Here is a 21,407-nt window from a genome sequence, read left to right on the forward strand (position 1 = left end):
GAGGTTATGGCTCTACCCTGTCACCCACAGAGCAGGGCCTGTGGGGGGGGGGTTGGGGCGCCGCACCCTGTCACACACAGAGCCGCAGGGCGATCAGGGGGTTTGGGCTCTGCCCCCTGTCACGCTGATCCAGTGCCAGGAGGCCTCGCGGCTCCGCTGATCCCAGTGCTGGGAGGCATATTACCCTTTTACTATATAGGATAGAGGCCTGGGGGCCGGCTGGTTTGCCCTGAAGGGTGTCCTGGATCAGGGTGGGGGTCCCCACTGGGGTGCCTGGCCAGTCTGGGTGAGGGGCTGAGGGCTGCTTTCAGGCTGGCAATTGACTGAAGCTCCCAACCGCTCCTTGTTTTCTTTTTTTTATTCTGGGCCAGCTTTAGCTCTGGCTCTAGCTCTGAGGCTTCCGCTGCTATAATCGAAACAATGTATAACTCTAGCTCTGAGATCCCGGCTGGCTGAAAGCTGATTTCTGGGGTTTTGTTTAGCTACTACATTTGCAACATAGTACATAGTTTCTTAGAGTTGTAGCTCAGAGGCCGTCAAGTCAGGCGGGGGTTGGAGTCCGCAGTCACTGCAGCAAGCAAACCTCATGTTCGCTTCCAGCTGCCTGACTGCCGGCCGCCATCTTGGCTGACAGTTAATTTGCATAAGGATATGCTGATTAGCCAATGGGAAGGGTAGCTCGTACACCAATTACCATGTTTCTCTTTTATTAGTGTAGATATATATATCAGGTCGTATGAAGAAGAAATCAGTTCTGGTTGTCCATTTTACATAGGACACTGACTCAGGCATGTTCAAAAGGATTGCTCCACCGTCTAGAAAGGTTTGGAACTATGCCAGGGGAAAATTTAAAGGAATAGGATATTTAGCCAAGAGAAGAGGAGACTAAGGAGAATTGCATATTTGTTTTTAAATTCAAGTCTGTAATTGAGGAAGTGTTACATTTGGGCTGTGAATAATAATCATAACAGCTAACAGTCAGTAGGACCTTCCTTATCTGGGCCAGGTACCGTTTCTACATGCTCTCTACGACCTGAGTACTTCCCATCGCACAGTAGTCTGTGGAGCAGGTGCCGCTATCTATTGTCTCCATATTCTAGTTGTAGAAACTGGAGCACATCTGGTTAGTAACCAGCCCAGGGTCCTGCACAATAAATAGATGATGAAATCTGAACCTGAACCTGAACCAGGCTTTTCATCTTCACTCATGCGTCTAGGAAACAGGCTGAGCCGGTGTGTAGATGGACTGTGAGGAGTATTTCTAGTGATTCTTTCCTAAGAACCACTCAAGTGGAGTTATTTGGCCCATGAGCAAGTAGGTTTCCCCACCTGAGTGTGGAAGTAGCAGTCAGAGTGTTGTGGAGGGATGTGCACCTTGAAGAGGACGTCCTATGCCAGGGTCAACAACGTTCACATTCTGGGCCTTTGCCTGACCAGACCTCAGCCCCTGTGCATGTCTGACAGATGCAGACATCGCTCATTCCGCCACCGACTCCCTACTTGCCCCCTTTCCAGGTGGACTGTCTTCTCTCCGGGCTTCCCACGACCTTCTCAGCTGCAGGTCAAGTGCACATGTGACCACTTTTCTGTTATCTAGTCTTCCTTTTCTCTAAAATATGAAAATCTGAAGTGGTCAAATCTTAAATGGTCATAGCATTTCCCACTGCAGGGGTATTGAGATGCCGATCCCCCAAGCTTCTCATATGGGCGCTGGTCCCTGGGGCGGTGAGCCAGTGCCCAGTGATGTGAAGCTGCATTCCTTTCCTGGAGGGTGGCATTCACATGATTATTTGTGGGAAAGCAAATAGTTTTACTATTGAGGTAGCATTCTTTTTAAAACAAACATAGACTTTCCTGTTTTGTAAAATGCAAAGTTCTCATGAATTTTTCAGATAAAGTAGGGCATTTCAAAGAAACTTCCAGCTTGCCCTCAGATCCCCCAGGGGGGTACCATTCATTTTCACCGCTGCTAGGGGTGCTTTGGTGGAAAAGTTTTAGAAGCACTCATCCGGTTTTATCCTCACATTTTATGAGGAAATTGACATCCAGAGAAATGAATGACTTGTGCCTTCTGGGCCAACGTTTCTTTATTCAGTTTTAATTTTTGTGCCCCTCCCCTATAGAAAGCATCACGCCAGGAATTATAATGAAGTGAAAGAAGCAAAGTGGTATTTAAAAATATTTTAGCCAAAATGCAGGCATAAAGTGTGCAGATGTGTAGAGAAAAACATCAAACACATGGGATAAACACTCACATAAATATCCTGTAAAGCCCAAGCTTTCATCAAGATTTCCTGTTTCTTTCCTGTATAACCCATTGGAACAAAAGGACAATTCTGATTGTCTTTTCACAAACCTCATTCACTTTGGAGACAAACAACAAAGCAGGCATGCTGGGATTTCCTGAGCCATGAAGGGTTTTTTTGTTGTTGTTGTGTGTGTTTTTTTTTTGCAATTCCATCACTCTTTAATCTTAGATTTTATATATTCTTTTTTCACTACAGAGCCTTTAAAAGGAAATGTAGTTCAACAGATAAACAAGTGGTGAAATTCTACAGAATGAATAAATGTTTATTGTTGATTATAAAAAAACACTGAAGGGTCTACCCCTTACACATTACCATAAGGTAAAATAAATTAAAATATATAGATAAGACACATTTTTACAAAAAATGTTGAACTCTGTCTAAGAGGGTGTATTCTTAATTAATGAATTTTCTCTATTTGAGTGGCATGAGTGAACCATCACTAAACTGAGAGGAAAAAGCTTCTTGCCTGTCTGGTGTGGCTCAGTGGTTGAATGTCGACCTATGATCTAGAGGTCACGGTTGGATTCCTGGTCAGGGCACATGCCAGGGTTGTGGAGGATGTGCAGGAGGCAGCTGGTCAATGATTCTCGTCATCATTGATGTTTCTGTCTCTCTCCCTCTCCCTTCCTCTCTGAAATCAATAAAAATATATTTTTTAAAAAGCTTCTTGAAGCATTTGACTATCTGAATCCTTCCTGGGTGTGTACTTGAAATCTGGCAGATAAACACACAGAAAATGTAGGAATTTTTTTTAAAGTTTTAAAAGCTCAGCATAAGTATTGTCACTCGTCACCTGCAGGTGCCGGGTAAGCGTTTTTGCAGTGTTAACTGGGAACGGAAACATCGTTTCTCAGCTCTCCTTCGCACTCACTGTTGCGCTCCCAGCCTTCAGCCCTCAGTGCATCCTAAGCTTCGGGGCTTCAGCAGGGTGGGCCCTGACAGGTGATGGTTGACTAGTAAGGAAAAGGAATGGAGAAGCAGTATATGTTGGCAGGCCCTGGTTCCATCTCATAGCAGTTAGCACAGCAATATGAACTTTTAAATGAGAGAGCTTGCGTGACTAAAGCAAACTGTTGACTGACAGGTTGCATGCATGGCTCTTTGTATTGCAGCAAATATCTAACTCTAGAGCCACGTGGCCACCCATAGATGACAAATTCTATTTCTACTCTTGACACGCTGCCGACTTTTTACTTTTTGTGTGTGTGCCTGTTTCTATGAAGAAGTTGTTCTGAACATCAGACCATACTGTGGTATTTTCTGTGCTAAGTTGTACTTTTCCTCTGACTCCAAGATCTCAAGGCAGATTGTCCATAAGTTTATCTTTAATGGAGTCCTTATCTCTCATGAAATGTAATGTCCAATAGCACATTTTACATCATATTATTGCAATAAAAAAATATGCCAACATGTAAGGTCACAAAATCAGTATTGAAATGCTGCTAACTTTGCAGTGGATTCTGTCCCATTGGAGCTAAATTTCTGGAGCTCTGGAGAATTTGGTAACTTATTTTGACATTTCAAAAGTGCTATTTTGCAAATGCAGATGGGAAACTGCTCAGAGACATGACCTGATGATCTAAGTTATATTCTTACATGGAAAAGCAGGGTGGGCGTGATGCACTTGTCTTTGAGTATGGATCTTAATAAACTATGTAAAAGTAGTACTGAATTTCACAAGAAGCAAAATTTGTTCACCGGGAGCCCTTGAATGGGAGGTGGGATGATGTGGAAGTATTACCTGGCAAACCCTATAGAAAAGCCCTTATCTTTCAATGGCTAACACTTTAAAGCAAAGTGCCCTTGAACTGTCATTAGTCTGATGTATGTAATTGTTCTCAATTTTGAACTGACCTTCATCTCTTCTTTAAATATGAAACACGTTTACAATAGTTTGTGATTTCACTGGGAAGTCATCTTCTCTACTACTACAGTCATATTGATCCAAAGTGGCGATGCCAGAACTGCCTTGGCATAGTATTGAGGAAGAGCTCAAAATTCTCATGAAAATGAGAATATTAGAATGATTTTTTTGGATCAGGGGGGCCTAGACAATACCTCCTTCACAAAGGTGCTGAGGAATGTACTGACAGTGGGGACACCAGTATCATTGAGTAACTGTGTGCTGGATTCCTCTGTATACTAGGGCCATGTGTTTGAAGGGAGCTGTTGCCATTTGACATGGTAACCTCATACAATAAAGAAAGCAAAACTTAGACCAAAAAAATCTTATAGAGCATCATTTCAGAAATTTCTGTGAGAGAGAGATAAATAAATAAAAGGATAATTTTTTAGAAACAGGGGCATGCTGTATTTGCCACTTATTAAAATATTTTTATGTGAAAGTTTAAGAAACAAAGGGAGTTGAAGGAATTTCTGAAATTTAGAAAATGTTTCTTTATCGTATGAGTAATTATTTCTTAGAACAGTAAGAAATAAAGATTAAAAATACATTAAGGTTAGAGTCATTTTCAGATTTTATGGTTCAATTTTAAGAGCATTAATTCACTCTGTACTATCTATAATAATAAAAGCATAATGTGCTAATTAGACCGGACATCCTTCTGTCCTTCCGGACCAAGCCGAGGCTGTGAGGGAAGCCTGGGTCCCGGATGCCAGAGGGAAGCCAGTGCCAGCAGCCAGGGGAAGGAAGGCCTAATCTTGCACGAATTTCATGCATCGAGCCTCTAGTAAAAAATAAAATTATCATGCTTACACTTCCTTCCACTCACTCCTACCACTCTATTTTGTCAGTTATAGTATTATTTATATATCACGGAAATTTGTAGCATTTATACTTTGTTCTAAAACCATAATCTCACAGTTATATAGAGGTAGTTTTTAAATTTAAATCAATTATATATCCACCACCAGGACTTTTAGCACAGCTTCTTTCATATCTGAGTCCTTTATTTGATTCACCTATTAGCTAATGAGACATCATCATTAAATAGAGTTTTTTTACAAGAAGGGCATATATTTGTTGTATTCACTGCATTTTTGTATGCTATATTTTTGAAGGATAGTTTGGCTGGGAATAAAATTCTCTGGTCATCTTTCTTTCCATAAAGCTTTGTACACATTGCTCCGCTGTTTTATGGCAACTAATTGTTCTTAATACAGATTCTTTGTTTTACCTCCTGGTTGCCTGAATTTCCTCAAGTGTTTGTGTGTGTGTGTGTGGAGGGGGTGGGGTGGGGGGAGGAGTGTGTTAGTAGTTTGGGTTTTATAGTCTGAGTTTTTCCATGCTTGAGTTAGTTATAGTATTCTTCAGCCATTCTTTTTCTCAATCTGACTTGGTATATCAGTACATTGTACTTCTTTGGTACACACATTCATCTCTTCATTTATTTCAGAGAAATTTCCTGACATATCTATGTATACATGGATTTCCTTTTTCTATTTTCTCTCTATATCAGTGGTTCACAACCTTCTGGCCCTTTAAATACAGTTCCTCATGTTGTGACCCAACCATAAAATTATTTTCGTTGCTACTTCATAACTGTAATGTTGCTACTGTTATGAATCGTAATGTAAATATCTGATATGCAGAATGGTCTTAGGCGACTCCTGTGAAAGGGTCGTTCGACCACCAAAGGGGTCACAACCCACAGGTTGAGAACCGCTGCTCTATATAATCTTCTGTCTGTCTCCTTCATGGGCCTTTACTATGATTAGCTCAAGTCTTTGGTCTATGTCAGTGATTAGATTTTTAGCCATGTTTATTCAGCACTAGGGGCCCAGTGCACGAAATTCGTGAACTGGTAGGGTCCCTAGGCCTGGCTGGCAATCAGGGCCGATCAGGGTCTGCTGGCCATTGGCCAGGGCCTTCCTTCTGGCTGCCAACTGCCGGCCGGGGTCTTCCTTTGTTCTGCACTGCCCCTGGTTGTCAGTGTACATCATAGTGAGCGATTGAACTGCTGGTCTCCTGGTCGAACTCACAAGGGGACACTGCATATTAGCCTTCTATATATATATAATTGTTTTTACTTTAGAATTAATTTTGTGATGGAGTTATTTTAATCCTTGGTTTGTTTTTTTATCTTTTTATCTTAGAGTTCTCTTTCATTGTACTCATGTTCTTAGTAAGTTATCCTATTACTCTAATTGTTTCTGATTTTTAAAGTATGTTTTTCTCCCTTCCTCCTTTCTTTCCTCCTCCTTTTTAGCTCAGTTCATTTTTCCCCCCTGATATAATAAATTTATAGTTGTTTAGACACTTTTTTCCTTCATCTTGCTTGGGCTTAATATGGGTAGCTCTATCCAAATCTACTACTTGTTCTGTTATAATGTGCATGAATTCTCTTTGATTCCTTTACTGTCTCTATTTTCAGTCACAGTTTGAGGCCATAGGTATTTTGTCATTTACTTTTCTATAGTTTGAAATTATGATAAGGATAGAGGAGGAGAACTTAGTTGGAGCTTTGAGCAACTTTTGTTAGAGAAAATGAGACCTGTTCTTTTAACATTTTATTAATGTCCTACACAAGGTTTTGTGCTCTGTATTGAAGGATTTTTTCTTTTCTTATGGGAACTTTGAAGCTGATGATTCTATCAGGAAGAATAAGCCCCAGTTTTTCACTTTCCCAGCTTAATTCATTTCTTTCCATCAGCCATTTCTACCCCATGCAATTACCCTCCTTTTCTCCACTGGGGCACATACATGGGTATTATTTCGCAACCGGGAAAGGAAATGATTGATGTTTAGTCTATTTCTCTACAAAACTGGGGTATTAAAGAATATTCCCCAGCATTATTTCAACTTAGCAGCTCTACCTCCGGGGGATGGAGACAAAATAGTAGATCTCACCGAACCATGTCAGAACCTTCTCTTTCCTTTCTTAACCAATACCTTCTGAAATTTATGGCCAAGGTGATATTCGTGATATTCCTCTTTCCTTGTTTGACTGCTGTCAGTGAGTGTTCTCTTGTGTGTGTGTTTTTTAAACAGTTGTTTTTCTTTTTACAGTTTTCAGCTTTTCCTGCTATCTGTACCCAGGAGTTCCAGTGCCAGGCATGTTCAGTATGAGGCATAGGTTGCCTTGGACCACAGTTATTCCCCTAGTGCTAAAACCAGTCCAGCAGCAGCTGAGTGACCAGCTGTCAGTGTTATAGAAAAGATTCCTGATTAAGATTAATGTTGTAGCCCAGCCTGTGTTGTTCAGGAGTTGAGCATCGACCTAGGAACCAGGAGGTCATGGTTCAATTCTTGGTGAGGACACATGCCTGGGTTGTGGACTCGATCCCCTGTGTGGGGTATGCAGGAGGCAGCCAATCAGTGATTCTCTGTCATCATTGATGTTTCTATCTCTTTTTGCTTCTCCCTTCCTCTCTGAAATCAATAAAAAATCTTTAAAAAAGATGACTGTTGTACTAGGTAGCCTCTAAATCACTCCAAACTCTTCAACTTTTTTATTTACATTCACTAGGGCTTTACCCCTTTATACCAAGGCTTGTAGAATACAGATTTTATCATTTAGTTACATATGAGGTTATTTTAGGTAGTATTTTGCACCATAATTTCTCCTTTTTAATGTGTTAGGTGCATTCTGGAACTTCTGGAATTTGTTTCTGGTTTTAGAATTTCTGACATTGAGGTGTATCATTGGAATGTGTTGGTCTATGTGTTGTGTACTGAGAATTAATGACTTATTTTATCCCCTTTGTCTTTTTCTTTATAAGATTATTAAAAGGCATTCAGGTTGTATTTGCTAGTGCTAATTTATTGTAAAACAGCTACCAGGACTTAAATATATATTCCAAGCCCCCCAGCAGCTTGGATATCTAGCAGTTCCCACTTGGTCTTTCTCTGGGCCTGGAATGTGCTCCTGCCATTGGCACTCCCGTGAAGCCTTCATTGGAGTGGGAACATCATCATCATCAGACTGCAGAATGATTTAGTCTGGGATAGAGAGCTGTGCTTGCAGGGATTTCAGAACTCCAACACTTTACTCTTGAACCTCGCTTTCAGAGTGTGTGATGGGTTCCATAGTAGATGGCACAGGACTCTTATCCATCTTCTATTTGACCTACAAAAAGGGCAATTACATGTGAGTCAACCTAGTAGTTTCTAGACAATAAAGCCATTTTCTCACCCAAACCCCAACCACCATGCCATCAAGCTCAGTAACTCAAGGGACTGCCAGATGCTAGCAGATGCTTGCAAGTGATGGCTGATCACTTTCCTTGTCCCTGGAAGACATGCCAGTCTGTTTTAGTACCTGTAGAGTGTGCACTACACATACAATTACCTGGCCCACCGCTCAGTGCTTTTGGATTAGGGAACTTGAAGCTTTTCCTCCTGTATTACATGGATATCTTTAGCCAGCATTCATTAAGCAGGTTCCTTGGTGATGGTGCGTCATATTTCCCCTGTAGTACATATTATAGATTTTGGACCACCTTGACTTAGAGACCACATTGACCACTCAACATCCATCCTTGTGGATGCTGTGTACTTTTACATCCTCTACATTTTCTGTGATTTACCACCTCCTGGTCACCACTACCTCCATTAGAAATTGTTGTCGGTCAACCAAAAGTGGTATAGTCCAAGGTAAGGAGGTTATGCTACTTTCTGTTTACCCTTCAGATGTGCCCATAAGTAAAGGACCAAACTGGAAAATCCAAGAATCCTTTTACCATTTTCTTACCTGAAAGGGGCTAGGAACAAGTGAAACCTTGAATTTAATCATAGATCCACCTTCATCATGGCATTTGTGATTATAAATCTATCATCAAAATGTTTCCAGACATTTGGGTTTTTCTCCTGGACTCTACCAGTTATCAGAAGACACACCTGCCAGAGGGTACTGACAGTGAAGAAACCTAGGCAAAGATCAGAAAGGGTTCATAACATCTAGAAGTTGGCCAAGCAGTGTTGGATCAAGCAGGCAAGCCTGACTATTTCACTTTAAAAGACTCCAGCCACTTTGAGATTTATTCATTAGCATCCCTGAGCAACATGTCATAACAAAATAACAAACAAATAATTTATGAACGTTTATGTTTAGGTTTGAAATTCCATTATCTATTTCATTTGCTCCTGATTTTTTAGAATGAATTCAAATTTGAATATGGGCAGGGTCATTGATCAGTCTATCAGAAAGAACTCTAAATGACTCAGAAAGTTACTCTGAAAATGCATTATTCCCAGAGCCTGGAGCAAGGTGGCACCATTACTAACAACCTCACAGTGATTTCTGGTCATGTGTCTTTTCTTGGGGGGAAAAATTCTTCTGCCTTAATTATAGGTCAATTGTTACTTTTCCCTAGAGTATTGTAAAATGTTTTGCTATCAATTTTAAATCATACCCATTCTCATGGGTTTTCTGAGGCGTTTGAGATCTCAGTGGGACTTTCCACCTCCTTCTCTTTCCTTTCAGTGTATTACATACTTAAATGATTTTCAGTAAAATTTATAATTTTGTTATAATGATGCTTGATAACATAATGCTGAGTAAAAATAATGTCCAAGAACTAAAAATATCCTAACTCCATAATTCATACACTTGGCTGCCTGAAAAAAGTACAGTAATATAAATACCTTTTTAAATTCTCTCATTTGTTGTGATTAATATTGTAGTTGTATGAACCATAGGATAAAACATGTCAATTTATTTTATTTTTTACATATTTTTATTGATTTCAGAGAGGCAGGGAGAGGGAGATAGAAACATCAATGATGAGAGAGAATCATTGATTGGCTGCCTCCTGCACGTCTCACACTGGGGATCGAGTCTGTAACCTGAGCATGTGCCCTTGACCGGAATCAAACCCGGGACCCTTCAGTCTTCAGGCCAATGCTATATCCACTGAGCAAAACCAGCTAGGGCTCAATTTATTTTAAATAATCAAAGAAACATTTCTTTACTACTTGATAATAGTGTTTAAAGAAAAAAGTGCCAGAAGTAGAATAATACTGAAGATTCCTACATTTTAAATAAACAAAAATTCACTAGAATGCATCTTTATTCTCAGATACAAAATAAATTTTTTCATATTTTATACATTGTTTTGTTCTGATAAGTGTATATATTCAAGAATTTGAATACTGTTCTTTCTTCTAAATAGCATAATTTATGAGTGGTCAGAAATTTATGGTTGATTTTTCAGTTCTCTAAGAAAGATCATTATCAGAAAAAAATTTGAAACCTGTTGTTTAAATTAAAAGCAAATTTAATTTGTGTTTTGAGTCTTAATTTGCAAGTAGAGGATGAGACTTCTAAATCTTAAAGGAAAATAACTTCTGAAATTGAGTGCAGCATGCGTGCCTGGAGAAATGAATGCTATAGCTTTAAGATATGGTAGTCTGGTGATTCATTGCACGAAACAAGATCGGTTTGGAGCAGGCTCCTACTGTTAGCTTTTTGAAGATGGATTCTCACGCCGAAAATAACACAACATATTCTAGATAACAGCAGTTTTTTCCACTGAAATCCACCAAAACTGAAGAAAAATCCAAGTGACTGTTCTTAGCAGCTGTGTGGCCTGGAGTTCACTGGGGAAGCTGGCTTCCTGCAGTCCCCTATTCATCACCTGCTTCAAAGACAGCCTGGCTGGCTATAGTTTGCAGGCCAGGTAGGGTGCCATTGTGCACAGTCTGGGAGGATTAGTATCAAAGCTGCGGCAACCAGGCCCTTGGTCTCCGGCTGCCATTCAGTCTTGCAGGGAGAGGCTCAGACTGGCCAAGGTCACAGTCTCCAGTGTGGAGTGGACTGGGAAAGGATCCTGAGAATAGAATGCTTTTTATGAAATCATGGCGCAAGCTTGCAGCACAGCAGGTGCCCTTCTGGAACACATAACATCTGTTTATGTTGGTATACCGTAGCTGACAATGAGATAATAGAGCTTTGAAATTTATCATTTTATTTTTAAAAAGACAACTGTATATGCAATAATCCAGATGCGTATTTAGCTCCGATCTTTTATTTAAAAATCATAAAGAAAACGGACCGATTTAATTGCTGCTCATACGCTTATATATTTAAGCAAAAAGCAAAGCATACGGACTATTAACCATTTATAACCATTGCTGATCAGTAATACCCAAATTCATGGGGAGGAAATACCTAGCATTCAACATAATTTTTTTTTCAATATTCAGGCATTTGTGTCAACAGATTGCAGAAGGATTTACTGAATATGACCAAGTGTCTTGAATATTAGGAGATTTGGGTAAACCTTCCCCACTCCCCCCCAAAAAATGAGAGTATTCAAGGGTGAGGTAATAATGACGCAAAAATAAAATTTTGAACTTGGTCAAATTAGGGAAAAATTAAGCTGTCCATGAGTTGTCATGACGACAAGGATGTTCTGTTGATGAACTGTCCTCCTCATTGTCCAATCAGATAGTAGAGCTGAAGCTGGAGCATGAACAGGAGAAGACGCACCTATTACAGCAGCATAACGCAGAGAAGGATAGCCTAGTCCGAGACCATGAACGGGACATTGAAAACCTGGAAAAACAGCTTCGCGCTGCCAATATGGAGCACGAAAATCAAATTCAAGAGTTCAAGAAACGAGATTCACAGGTAATTACCAATAATATTTGATAAAACGGGCATCTTTTTAAAAAGTCATCAGCGTTTCATGTTTTCTTATTATTCTTGTTGACGCACGCTGTTTGATCATTTGCAAAACTGACATATAAATGTGATTTTTTTTTGTTTTCTTCCCTCCACCCCCCCCCTCTTGTTTTAAGGATGAATAAGGCTTTAACTACAGAAACCACAGGTAGCCAGATTAAAAATCCCATGGTGTGCTATAACTTGGCCCCTTTTTTATAATCTTGTCTCAGTTCCTTTCATGATGGATTTTTTAAAGGTATCTGCCCCTTACCCCTCCCCTCAGCCTTAGCAAATCCCTATGAAATATATCAGCCTCACTCCTTGCTTTTTGTTTTAATCTCTGTAGGTAATCAAGCAGCTGTTTTAATATTTGCTTTTGCTTCCTAGTGTTGCTTTTTTTCCCATTAGACTCTATATTTGATTAGATCACTCAGATGGTAATTGATAAAAATGACTCCAGTGAAAGGCTATTTCCCATCAGGTCTGTTGCTTTTTCCTTCGTGCACATACACATGCCTCCTAGCCTCCATCTCTGTCGTCCCTGTTGGAAGCCATTTGGCAGAATAACCCCCAGCTGTGGTAGCATTTGACTCTTCAAACTTACGGATGAAATGTGCACTGTCAGCATGAAAAATTATCTTTATAAATTTCAGATGAAAAAAATTCTTACTGGGCGTGTATCTTTGTCGTGCAATACATTCTATAGGGTATACAGGGTGGGGCAAAAGTAGGTTTACAGTAGTTTGTATGGGAAATAACACAGTAATTAATAAATAATAATATAAGAATAAATTGTGTTTTGTGTACTCATAACTAGAAACCTACTTGTGCCCCACCCTGTATATAATCAAAGGCCTTTAGTGTATCCTCTTGAGGTGATTGCTGTGAAATTTTATTGAAGAAAAATTGAAGAGCAATTGATAACAATAAAGAGATCATTTTATTTTCTAATACAACCATACAATATACTAAGCTGAAATAGCTCTTTTCCCATTAAAATCTAACCATATTATCCATACCACACATAAGCTTCTTCCTAGTTATTCTTCCTCCCCAAATAATATAATTTTTGAACAATGATGTAAACCTTCCATTTGTTTTAATATGTGTTTATACAAATTTATAATTATCTAAACATGAAAATACAACTGATTAAACATGTTAATTTCTTGAATGGAGGGTGGGAAGCAGTAAAGCAAAGAATGGGAGTTATTGGTTATTTTTCATTTGACCTTGAGTCTTTTACTTTCGGATAATGACTGGGCAATATAGATATACTCAGCACAGCCTTTTTTGTGTGTCAGTAATCTACATTTACATGAAAATTATTTTCAACTTGTTCTATGGGGTTTGCTGACTAAATATGTAGTCATTATAGTAGCCAGAGTACGAGAATACTCAGGCAGTTCCTAGGAAATCAATGGATATTATATTTCTGCCACCAGCCAATTACAGCTTTTATAAAATCTATGCTGATATTTTTGTTGTTAGCCATACAATTTGTTAAGAATATTTTCAAAATTCATTTCTCCTTCAGAGATGATACTAAGTCTACCATTGTCTTGTGTGATGTTAGAGTTGTGAGTCAGTGTGGTGCCTGTGTGCCAAGTAAAATTGAATAATTGATACAATAAAATCCATTAATTTATATCACTTACTACTATTTTAGTGGTGTTGTAGAAAGCCAACACAAGTGGCAGCCAAATTTAGTGGAAATCTTTGTGACTTTGGCATATGTCGTATCTGCCATGTATAGGGTGCGGTCCATCCAATGGTAACAAAAGGGAAATTTTAGAATTGTCCCGTATAATTAAGGGACAGTATAATAAGGTTATTAATTGAATTTCTTCTAATTGAAATATTAAGTATGAGGACCATGTGACTTCTTCAAATGCTATATTATTCATAGGATTATGTTTCTCATATTTTGCGTCTTTCTTGAAACAATTGGAATTGCTGTCCTGGGAATGCTAAGAAGCAATGGAAACGGGCTAAATGCATTCTTGATCAAAATGAAAAGGATTACTATATAATATAAGTTACATAATTAGTTAATTTTAGAGAATATGTTTTTTAAAAACTTTATCAATGTTATATTTTTAAAAATCTTATCATATATGCCAAAATGATAATGCTTTGCAATTATTTTTGGTTATTCTTTGAGGCTATTGTTTCAAAGTTTCCTTCAGATAAGTCCTAAATTTCCCAAATATATCTTGTCATGATTGTGCTCTAAATAATCTCATGTATAATGCCTTTTCAGTCCTGAATTCCATTCCTAGATCTCAAAAAGACAAGGTGGGCATATATTTTTTAAAATAGATCTTTTTTCAAGTCACTATTTTGTGGTTTGATGCAGAACAAACACAGGTGTCTTAAATATTGGATTGTCTGATTTTTAATTTTGGTTCCAGAGAGATTTGATTTTCAGTTCACGTTTGGCTGCTTCCGTTAACAATGGAGGCCATTTTGTAGAAAGGACTAGTTGAAATACTGAACCACAGAGGACCCGTGGAATAGCTACGTGGATACTATGGCTTTGTTTGCTGCTTTTCTTCCATCAGGTTGTTGAGTACATACAGTATATGAAAAATTGTATACTAAATATATGGTATACTTTTGGCCTTTCTAAAGGTTTGATATATTGCATATTGATAATCAAATCATTATTATAAAGTATAGTTACCTACCATACGGTGAATCATATATATCAACTAAGAAGTGCTTTTTGGTGAATACGCTATATATAGGTTGGTTGTTATTCAAGTAATTTCTGTTATAAAGAAATGATAAGATATAATAATGCAACTAAGGGCAATTAACCATTCCCTTCATTTTATTTGGTGCATTTAGCTAATTATTCTATGCATATATTATATTTATGTCATATACCTTTATTTTCACTGCTGTGATTTGCTGAAATGCACATTAATTTACCACCCTCATGTTTAGTCTGATATCTACTTAAGGTCATAATGTTTAAGAAAAAGCATCTAGATCAGTAGATATCAACACAGAAATTCATGTCAGTTTCTCATTTGTCAGATCCCTCTTTTTGAAATTATTTTGAAGAAGTATTGGATTGATCCAATCATGTTTTTAATACAACGAGAACTTATTTTTTTTAATTAAGATTCTTCTAGGAAACTTCTAACATGATAGTACTGCATGTAATTCTTGCTTTGCTACTGAACTGCAATGTAATAAAAGAATTTCTACAATTTACCCCTTTGAATTAGAAGAAAAACAGAACATAGGTTCCTTGATCCCTTCATTGTTCTTTTAGGACCCTGAACCATTTAGAGAATGCTTGATCTTTTATGTTTGTTGCCAAAGTGTCTGAGACTGTTACAGAGAACCTTTGTGATTCGCCCCAGAGGTGGTGTCACCATCTTAGGACAGCTGTCTAAGAGGTACAGACAAATCGAGGAGTCAGGGGACCACAGCTGCCAATGTGAACCACCATCAGTATAATGCAGATGAGGTACAACAGACTTGAAGGTTATAGTGACATCTGAATATATAGATTTTGTATCTAGTAAAAGGGGTCCTGCCAGACATTGGCATCTCAATGCCTTTGTGGATTCCCTAAATTGAGAATTATGATTCTAAGAGGAACAACTTTTACAAAATAGTGAACAGATCACCTTGATTTTGCCATATTGGTTCACAGTAAAGTGGCTGCACCTATTACTGATTCTAAAATGTGGTGTTTTCAGAAAAGCTTTTCTTCCTCTCTTCTGTTTACCAAAAAGTTTTTCAAAAAAGTGAAAACCATTTTAATTTTTAAAATTATATCTCAATAATATTATTTCACATGAATTTGGGAATCTGGGTACAAGATCAAAGTCTCCATTAATGAACTGAGTGTGGGTGTGTGCAGTGGATTAACACTAGCTATTATTCTTTCAAGATTGCCTAAGGATGAATCTAACAAGATGGATGTTCTGAACACTGGGCTTTTTGGGGGAAGCATTTTTCTATTGAAAATACTTGATTTTAATTTCTTTATATGCCAGCTACTTTCAAAAAGTATTTGAGAGGCAGCATTTTATGATAAATACATGCTTAGACAGGTAAAATATAATTGAAATAATTAAGCAATAAATGATATTAACCACATCAGAAAATCCATACTTAAAAAAAATTCTTCAGTTAAGTACAAGTTTGAGCTCTGAGCTTGACTAGAAGCCATAGCAAAAAGGAAAACATGATGAATTGTGTGATTCTAATTATCTACTGAAAAAAATCATACCAGTTCATGTTTTTCTTTTCCTAGCTCTCAATTTAGAGAGAAATTTTTGATATGGGACTTAAAATAAAGGACACTGACTAATATAACTGATTATGTTCTCTATGTGTTAAAACATTTGGAAATAAAACCTGGTAGGATAACCTTAGGTTCTTTAATTACTTTCAAAAATATAATTATTAGGTTTTATTTTTATATGCCAAACTTTTACTTTAATTTATTGAGAATTCAGTTATTCTCAACATCAAACAACAGCTACTTTGAAAGATCCAATTTTGTAGATACTTAAATCAAAAGAAAGCATATTTTAAGTCACAAGCCTAGCAAACTCTAGCACTATTATTATGTTACTTCCAGAAACCCTTACAAAATGTCTGGAGGAAGAAAAAACTAGGAACATGGCTGAGCTTGGAAATGGTTTAAAAGTTAATGCCCTGATGTTAATTTCCCAGTGTGTTAGTACTCTCTCTCTCTTATCTCTGATTCTCTTGTCCTCTGGATTGATAATATGGAAAACTATATGAAATAATAAAATCAAGTGGTAATTTGGTCCAGGAGTGTAGAATATTTGTACCAGTACTGAAATGGTTCACATCCTACCTACATAACCAAAATAGTATTTCATCATCAATATTTACTCACTAATAGCATTTGTTTGGTTTTGAGGTAGTAAATATTTTTATTTCTTGGGGTCAAACTGGACTGATTGCTTGGATAAAGCAAACTATATAAACTGTATCCCCCCTCCCACACCCCACCCCCCAATGTAATGAGGCTGTTGCTGTTAGCATAGCCCTGCTTTTGTGTTCCCTGCTTCTCCCTAGCGACACCACAGTCACATCAGAGTGGTTGCCTGGCCTTCCATCTGTGCACACACCACGCTTTGATACTCATCCCCTGGCACCCTGCGTTATTTGGAGGAGTGGAATTAAGTGGGTTTTAAGTATTAAGTGGGGTTTGCTGCAATGTACATAATTTTTCTATTTTTAATTGAATGTATTGGGGTGACATTGCTTAATAAAACCATACAGGTTTCAAGTGCACAGTTCTGTAATACATCATCTCCACACTGAATCGTGTGCTCACCACCCAAAGTCTAGTCTCCTTCCGTCACCATTTATCCCCCCTTTACCCTCTTCTACCTCCCCACTCTCCGCTTTCCCTCTGGTAATCACCACTATACTGTTGTCTGGGTCTATGGGTTTGTTGCGTTTTTTGCTTAATCCCTTCACCTTTTTCATATGTTTAATGTCAGACATTAGAAGAGTTGGTGGGAAAATGTTTTGAACAATTCACTTTAGTATTTCACAAATAATGGACTTGTGGTAAAACCACACATTACAATTTTTAATTTATTTTCTTTAGATGACGTTTCAGAGCATCCTCGGAGTGCATAGTATTAAGATAGCCCAAGAACTTTCTGTGTACATTTAACATATAGAGGTTTTCCTAACTAAGCCACTTTTAAAAGCCTGTGGGGGAAATGTTGTTTTTCTGACATCAAAAGCAGAGGGATACAGAATTTTCCAAATAGGACCAAAGTCCTTCTCCTGTTTAGGCATAGATGCTTGGATGGGAAGATCTCATTTTATCAGTAGTGATGTGTCTAACATTACATATGAATTCAATAATATGTTTTGTATTCATATATTATTATACTATTTCTTAGCTACATAACTAGAAGGAAATATAGGAAGATGCCCTTTCAGGTAAAGTTTACATTTTTTGTAGGTCACCAGTTTTCTTTTTCCATTATAATTCTATAATTATTTCGATCTTATAAACACAAGATTAGCATATATACCTATAATTAAACTATTTTAAATAATTCAACTTGGTCCTCATTGTGGAGGAAATTATATTAAGTTTAAAAAGCAAAAAATAACAGGCTGAGCTCAAGAAACTGATTTCTCTAAGAATGATCCATTTGCAGAAGTAGTATACAGTGTATCTTTGGTCCTGTGCATATTTTTTAAATGTGGCAGTTACCATGGAAACCACATTCTATGGCATGTGGTCCACTTTCAGATAAAGAATATTCTTTTTAAAGACAAACCTTCCAAATAACATATAAAGTATTCCCTTTGAATTAGCAACCTCATGTCAATTAATAATGCTTGCTTTAGAAATCTATCTTTTGTTCTCATTCTACTTAATAGGTTTCTTAGAAATATTAATATTGTTCTTGAAGGAGCAATAATTCAATGCTGGAGATACTGAAAATAGGGGATATAATGTGATAACTGCAGTGGTGAAAATTGGGGAGACTGCAGGGGAATACCAACCTTTGTATACACTATGTTCTGCCAGACAAGGAGCTTCTAGCTACATCTAGTGTCTAAGCATCCAGCAATAAAATAGTCAGATAAGTAATCTAAAGAGATGAGCACATCCAATTATTTTCATTTTACAGATAAAGGACCTGTGGTTCAAGGACATTCTCTTGCTCAAGGTCACAGAACTAGCAAGACAGGGCGTCTTAATCTTAATTCAGTATTCTTTATCGCACAGCCTCTCTCAAGAAAGACTGTAGAGTTTTCAGAGACTCAGACATGGCAAAAAGGAACAGGGTTCTGTGTGCATCTCTGCCTCGCATGGAGGCAGACACTGGTGCTCTTTGTTCCCCATGCTGAGATTCCCATCACAGTTTGCTTTGCTTTTGGTGATTTGCCATCCTTGGTGTTGCTGCAAAGTCATAATTGAATCATGCTGCTTGCGTTCCAGTTTTAGTAAGCAGTACCTTCTAGGACCACACTGAATTTTTACACTTATGTGTTTACAGCAGCAACAACAAGTATTTAATATGCTTCCTGTGAGCCATGCTCTCTGATAGGTTTGTTACATTGCATTCAATCTTACCAGTACCCTATAAGGGTTGTATTTCCCATGGAAACTCTGTTTTGACCTTCTTACATGGGTCAGAAGATGACCACATGTATTTCCAATTTATCAGAAAAAGATTCAGAAAACATAAGTAAATTGCCCAGGGTTATATAACTAGTGGTTAGTGTAGCTGAGACTCAGGGCAAAGGCCCAGGCCCCATAAGCCTGCTTAAGTATGAACTCATTGTCTCTGAATTTCATTTATTCTGCAAAAATGCCATTACATTTTCAATTTTGGGTTGTTAATACATTGCTAGATTTATAATACTGATACCCGTAACTCAGACCGTATAAATCCAAATCAAGTTGCCACCAATAGTTTGAATCTTTCTCCAAAGCCATGAGCCAGGGCTAATTAAACTCTGAAGAGTTATGTATTTCTTAACATTTTATTTGGAATAGAATTCTTTCCCACAGATTTCAGAATTTATAGATTTGAAAAATGAATATTTTGTTTTAAATGGATTTGCTTTATGTTTTCACATTATCCTATACTAGAGGCATGGTGCACAGATTCGTGCACCAGTGGGGTCCCTCGGCCTGGCCTGCGGACATCCCCCGAGGGGTCCCGGATTGCAAGAGGGCACAGGCCAGGCCAAGGGACTCCACCAGTACACGATCAGGGCAGGGGAGGGCTCCAGGGCATGTCTGGTCCATCTCGCCCAATCCCGATCAACTGAACCCCAGCAGCAAGCTAACCTACCTGTCAGAGCGTCTTCCCCTAGTGGTCAGTTCGCATCATAGTGACTGGTTGAATGGTGGAACAAATGGTTGGACAAAAGCCTAAGATGCTAAATGTCTGACCATTCAACTGTTCGACAATCGAGGGACCCCACTGGTGTACGAATCCGTGCACTGGGCCTCTAGTTAGTGAAATAAGAAGGTATGTCCTGAACAAGACTCTAGTAATCTTTTAGGTCAATGGGGGTCTACCATACGAATCTCTATAAAAATTGCGTAGGAATTTCCATTTAGTACTGGTGAATAGGGTTTGTTGTGAATGGTTTATTATGGGTGAAGGTCTGTTATAGGCACATATTAATTTGGAATATTACATATGACCCATTCATTTTATGGAATGAATCTTTAAGTCTCAAAGACCTCAATGTCAGTATTTTCCCCCTAAAGAAGCCCATGTATTTTGTTTCATTGCATGACAACAGATAATCAAAAAACTTTCAGAAGTGAGGTCAAGTAAGTTCAAGCATAGAGACTTTCTCAGTAGTAATACAAGGAACAATTAGAAAACATGATTCTTTTAGAATCCTCAAAAACAAGTTAATGTTGATGTAAATTTGGCTTAATTGTAGAGTTATTTTAGTCAAAATGGAAAGTTTTCAGTTGAATTCATTTTTTATATAAAATACCCCAGAGATAAATCTTTATTCCACAGGCTGAATGCCATTCCCATTGACATGAGGAAGAATCCCGTCAGTTATTTTTAGCGTATCGCTCTTGCTTCTCCTCTTCACCCTGGCCTCAGTGTAATTACTAAGAATGTTGGCAGAAATTACCTTTAAGGAAATATTGGGTGAATAACTCTCCTTCCTTGATGTCTTCGAAAAGTCATCTTTGGCTTTCTGACTCAGCCAGTTCTCTAAGGGACATCTCTGATGTCTTTATTTGTATATTCGAGGTGATTTTTTGTGACAGAGAGGTTGAAGCCCAAGTGCAAGAAATGATTGGCCAAATGATGATATCATCCCATGTTCAAAGGGCTGGCAAATTGAAGCTTATTACACTGTCATTCTGTCTTCCATTCAGAACTAATTGGAATCATGCCTGGTTGCATGAAACTAAAGATATTTAACACCTGAGTGTTTTTCATGAGAAAAAATGACAGGGATTGATGTCAGAGAGACCTTGAACTCCTGTTTGAGGAAGAGAGCGAGGCATTACATGAAAATAATAGTCTACATTACATGAAAATAATAGTCCGTTTTCAAACTACTTAACATTTATGTGCAAAAAACATTTGAAAAATATTGTCATCAGGAGGAAACCTTTCAGTAATAAAAATTGGCCTAGTTGATACCTAAAGCATTGAAATTGGTAGATTAATGTGAACCTTGAGATAATGTTTTTCAGTTGAAACAAATATTAAAATTCAATGAAAATTATTTTTCTTGTTTGAAAAATTATTTTAAATTCCTATCTGACCTCTCGAGTAATTTGGGGTATTTGTATACTGGAGGTTGGGGAGAGATTACAAGAAATCAGAAAGAAACAATGCACAATTAGACTTGCAAGGTTTGAGAACGTGCATTATTTTTCTGGCTCATTTTGATTTGTTTTGTTTAGATGTGAAATCAAGGCCTGAACTTAGTAGTTATATTTGAAAGTGAGTTAATGAATTAATTCCTTAGAGAATGAAGTTGGCTGAGGTATGTGGCA

At 37.9% G+C, this 21,407-nt stretch overlaps 1 protein-coding gene across 3 annotated transcripts in view; it reads left to right on the top strand.

Moving 5' to 3' along the window:
• Positions 1-21,407, top strand: part of CEP112 (centrosomal protein 112kDa) — a 323,660-nt gene that overhangs the window by 110,799 nt on the left and 191,454 nt on the right. For all 3 annotated transcript variants that reach the window (XM_005858692.2, XM_005858691.2, XM_014532494.1), the window contains one exon: positions 11,660-11,842. In XM_005858692.2, coding sequence (XP_005858754.2) covers positions 11,660-11,842 — 183 coding nt within the window. The remainder of the gene's footprint in view (positions 1-11,659; positions 11,843-21,407) is intronic.

Source organism: Myotis brandtii, unplaced genomic scaffold (genome assembly GCF_000412655.1).
Source record: "Myotis brandtii unplaced genomic scaffold, ASM41265v1 scaffold120, whole genome shotgun sequence".
Classification (NCBI taxonomy): Eukaryota; Metazoa; Chordata; class Mammalia; order Chiroptera; family Vespertilionidae; genus Myotis; species Myotis brandtii.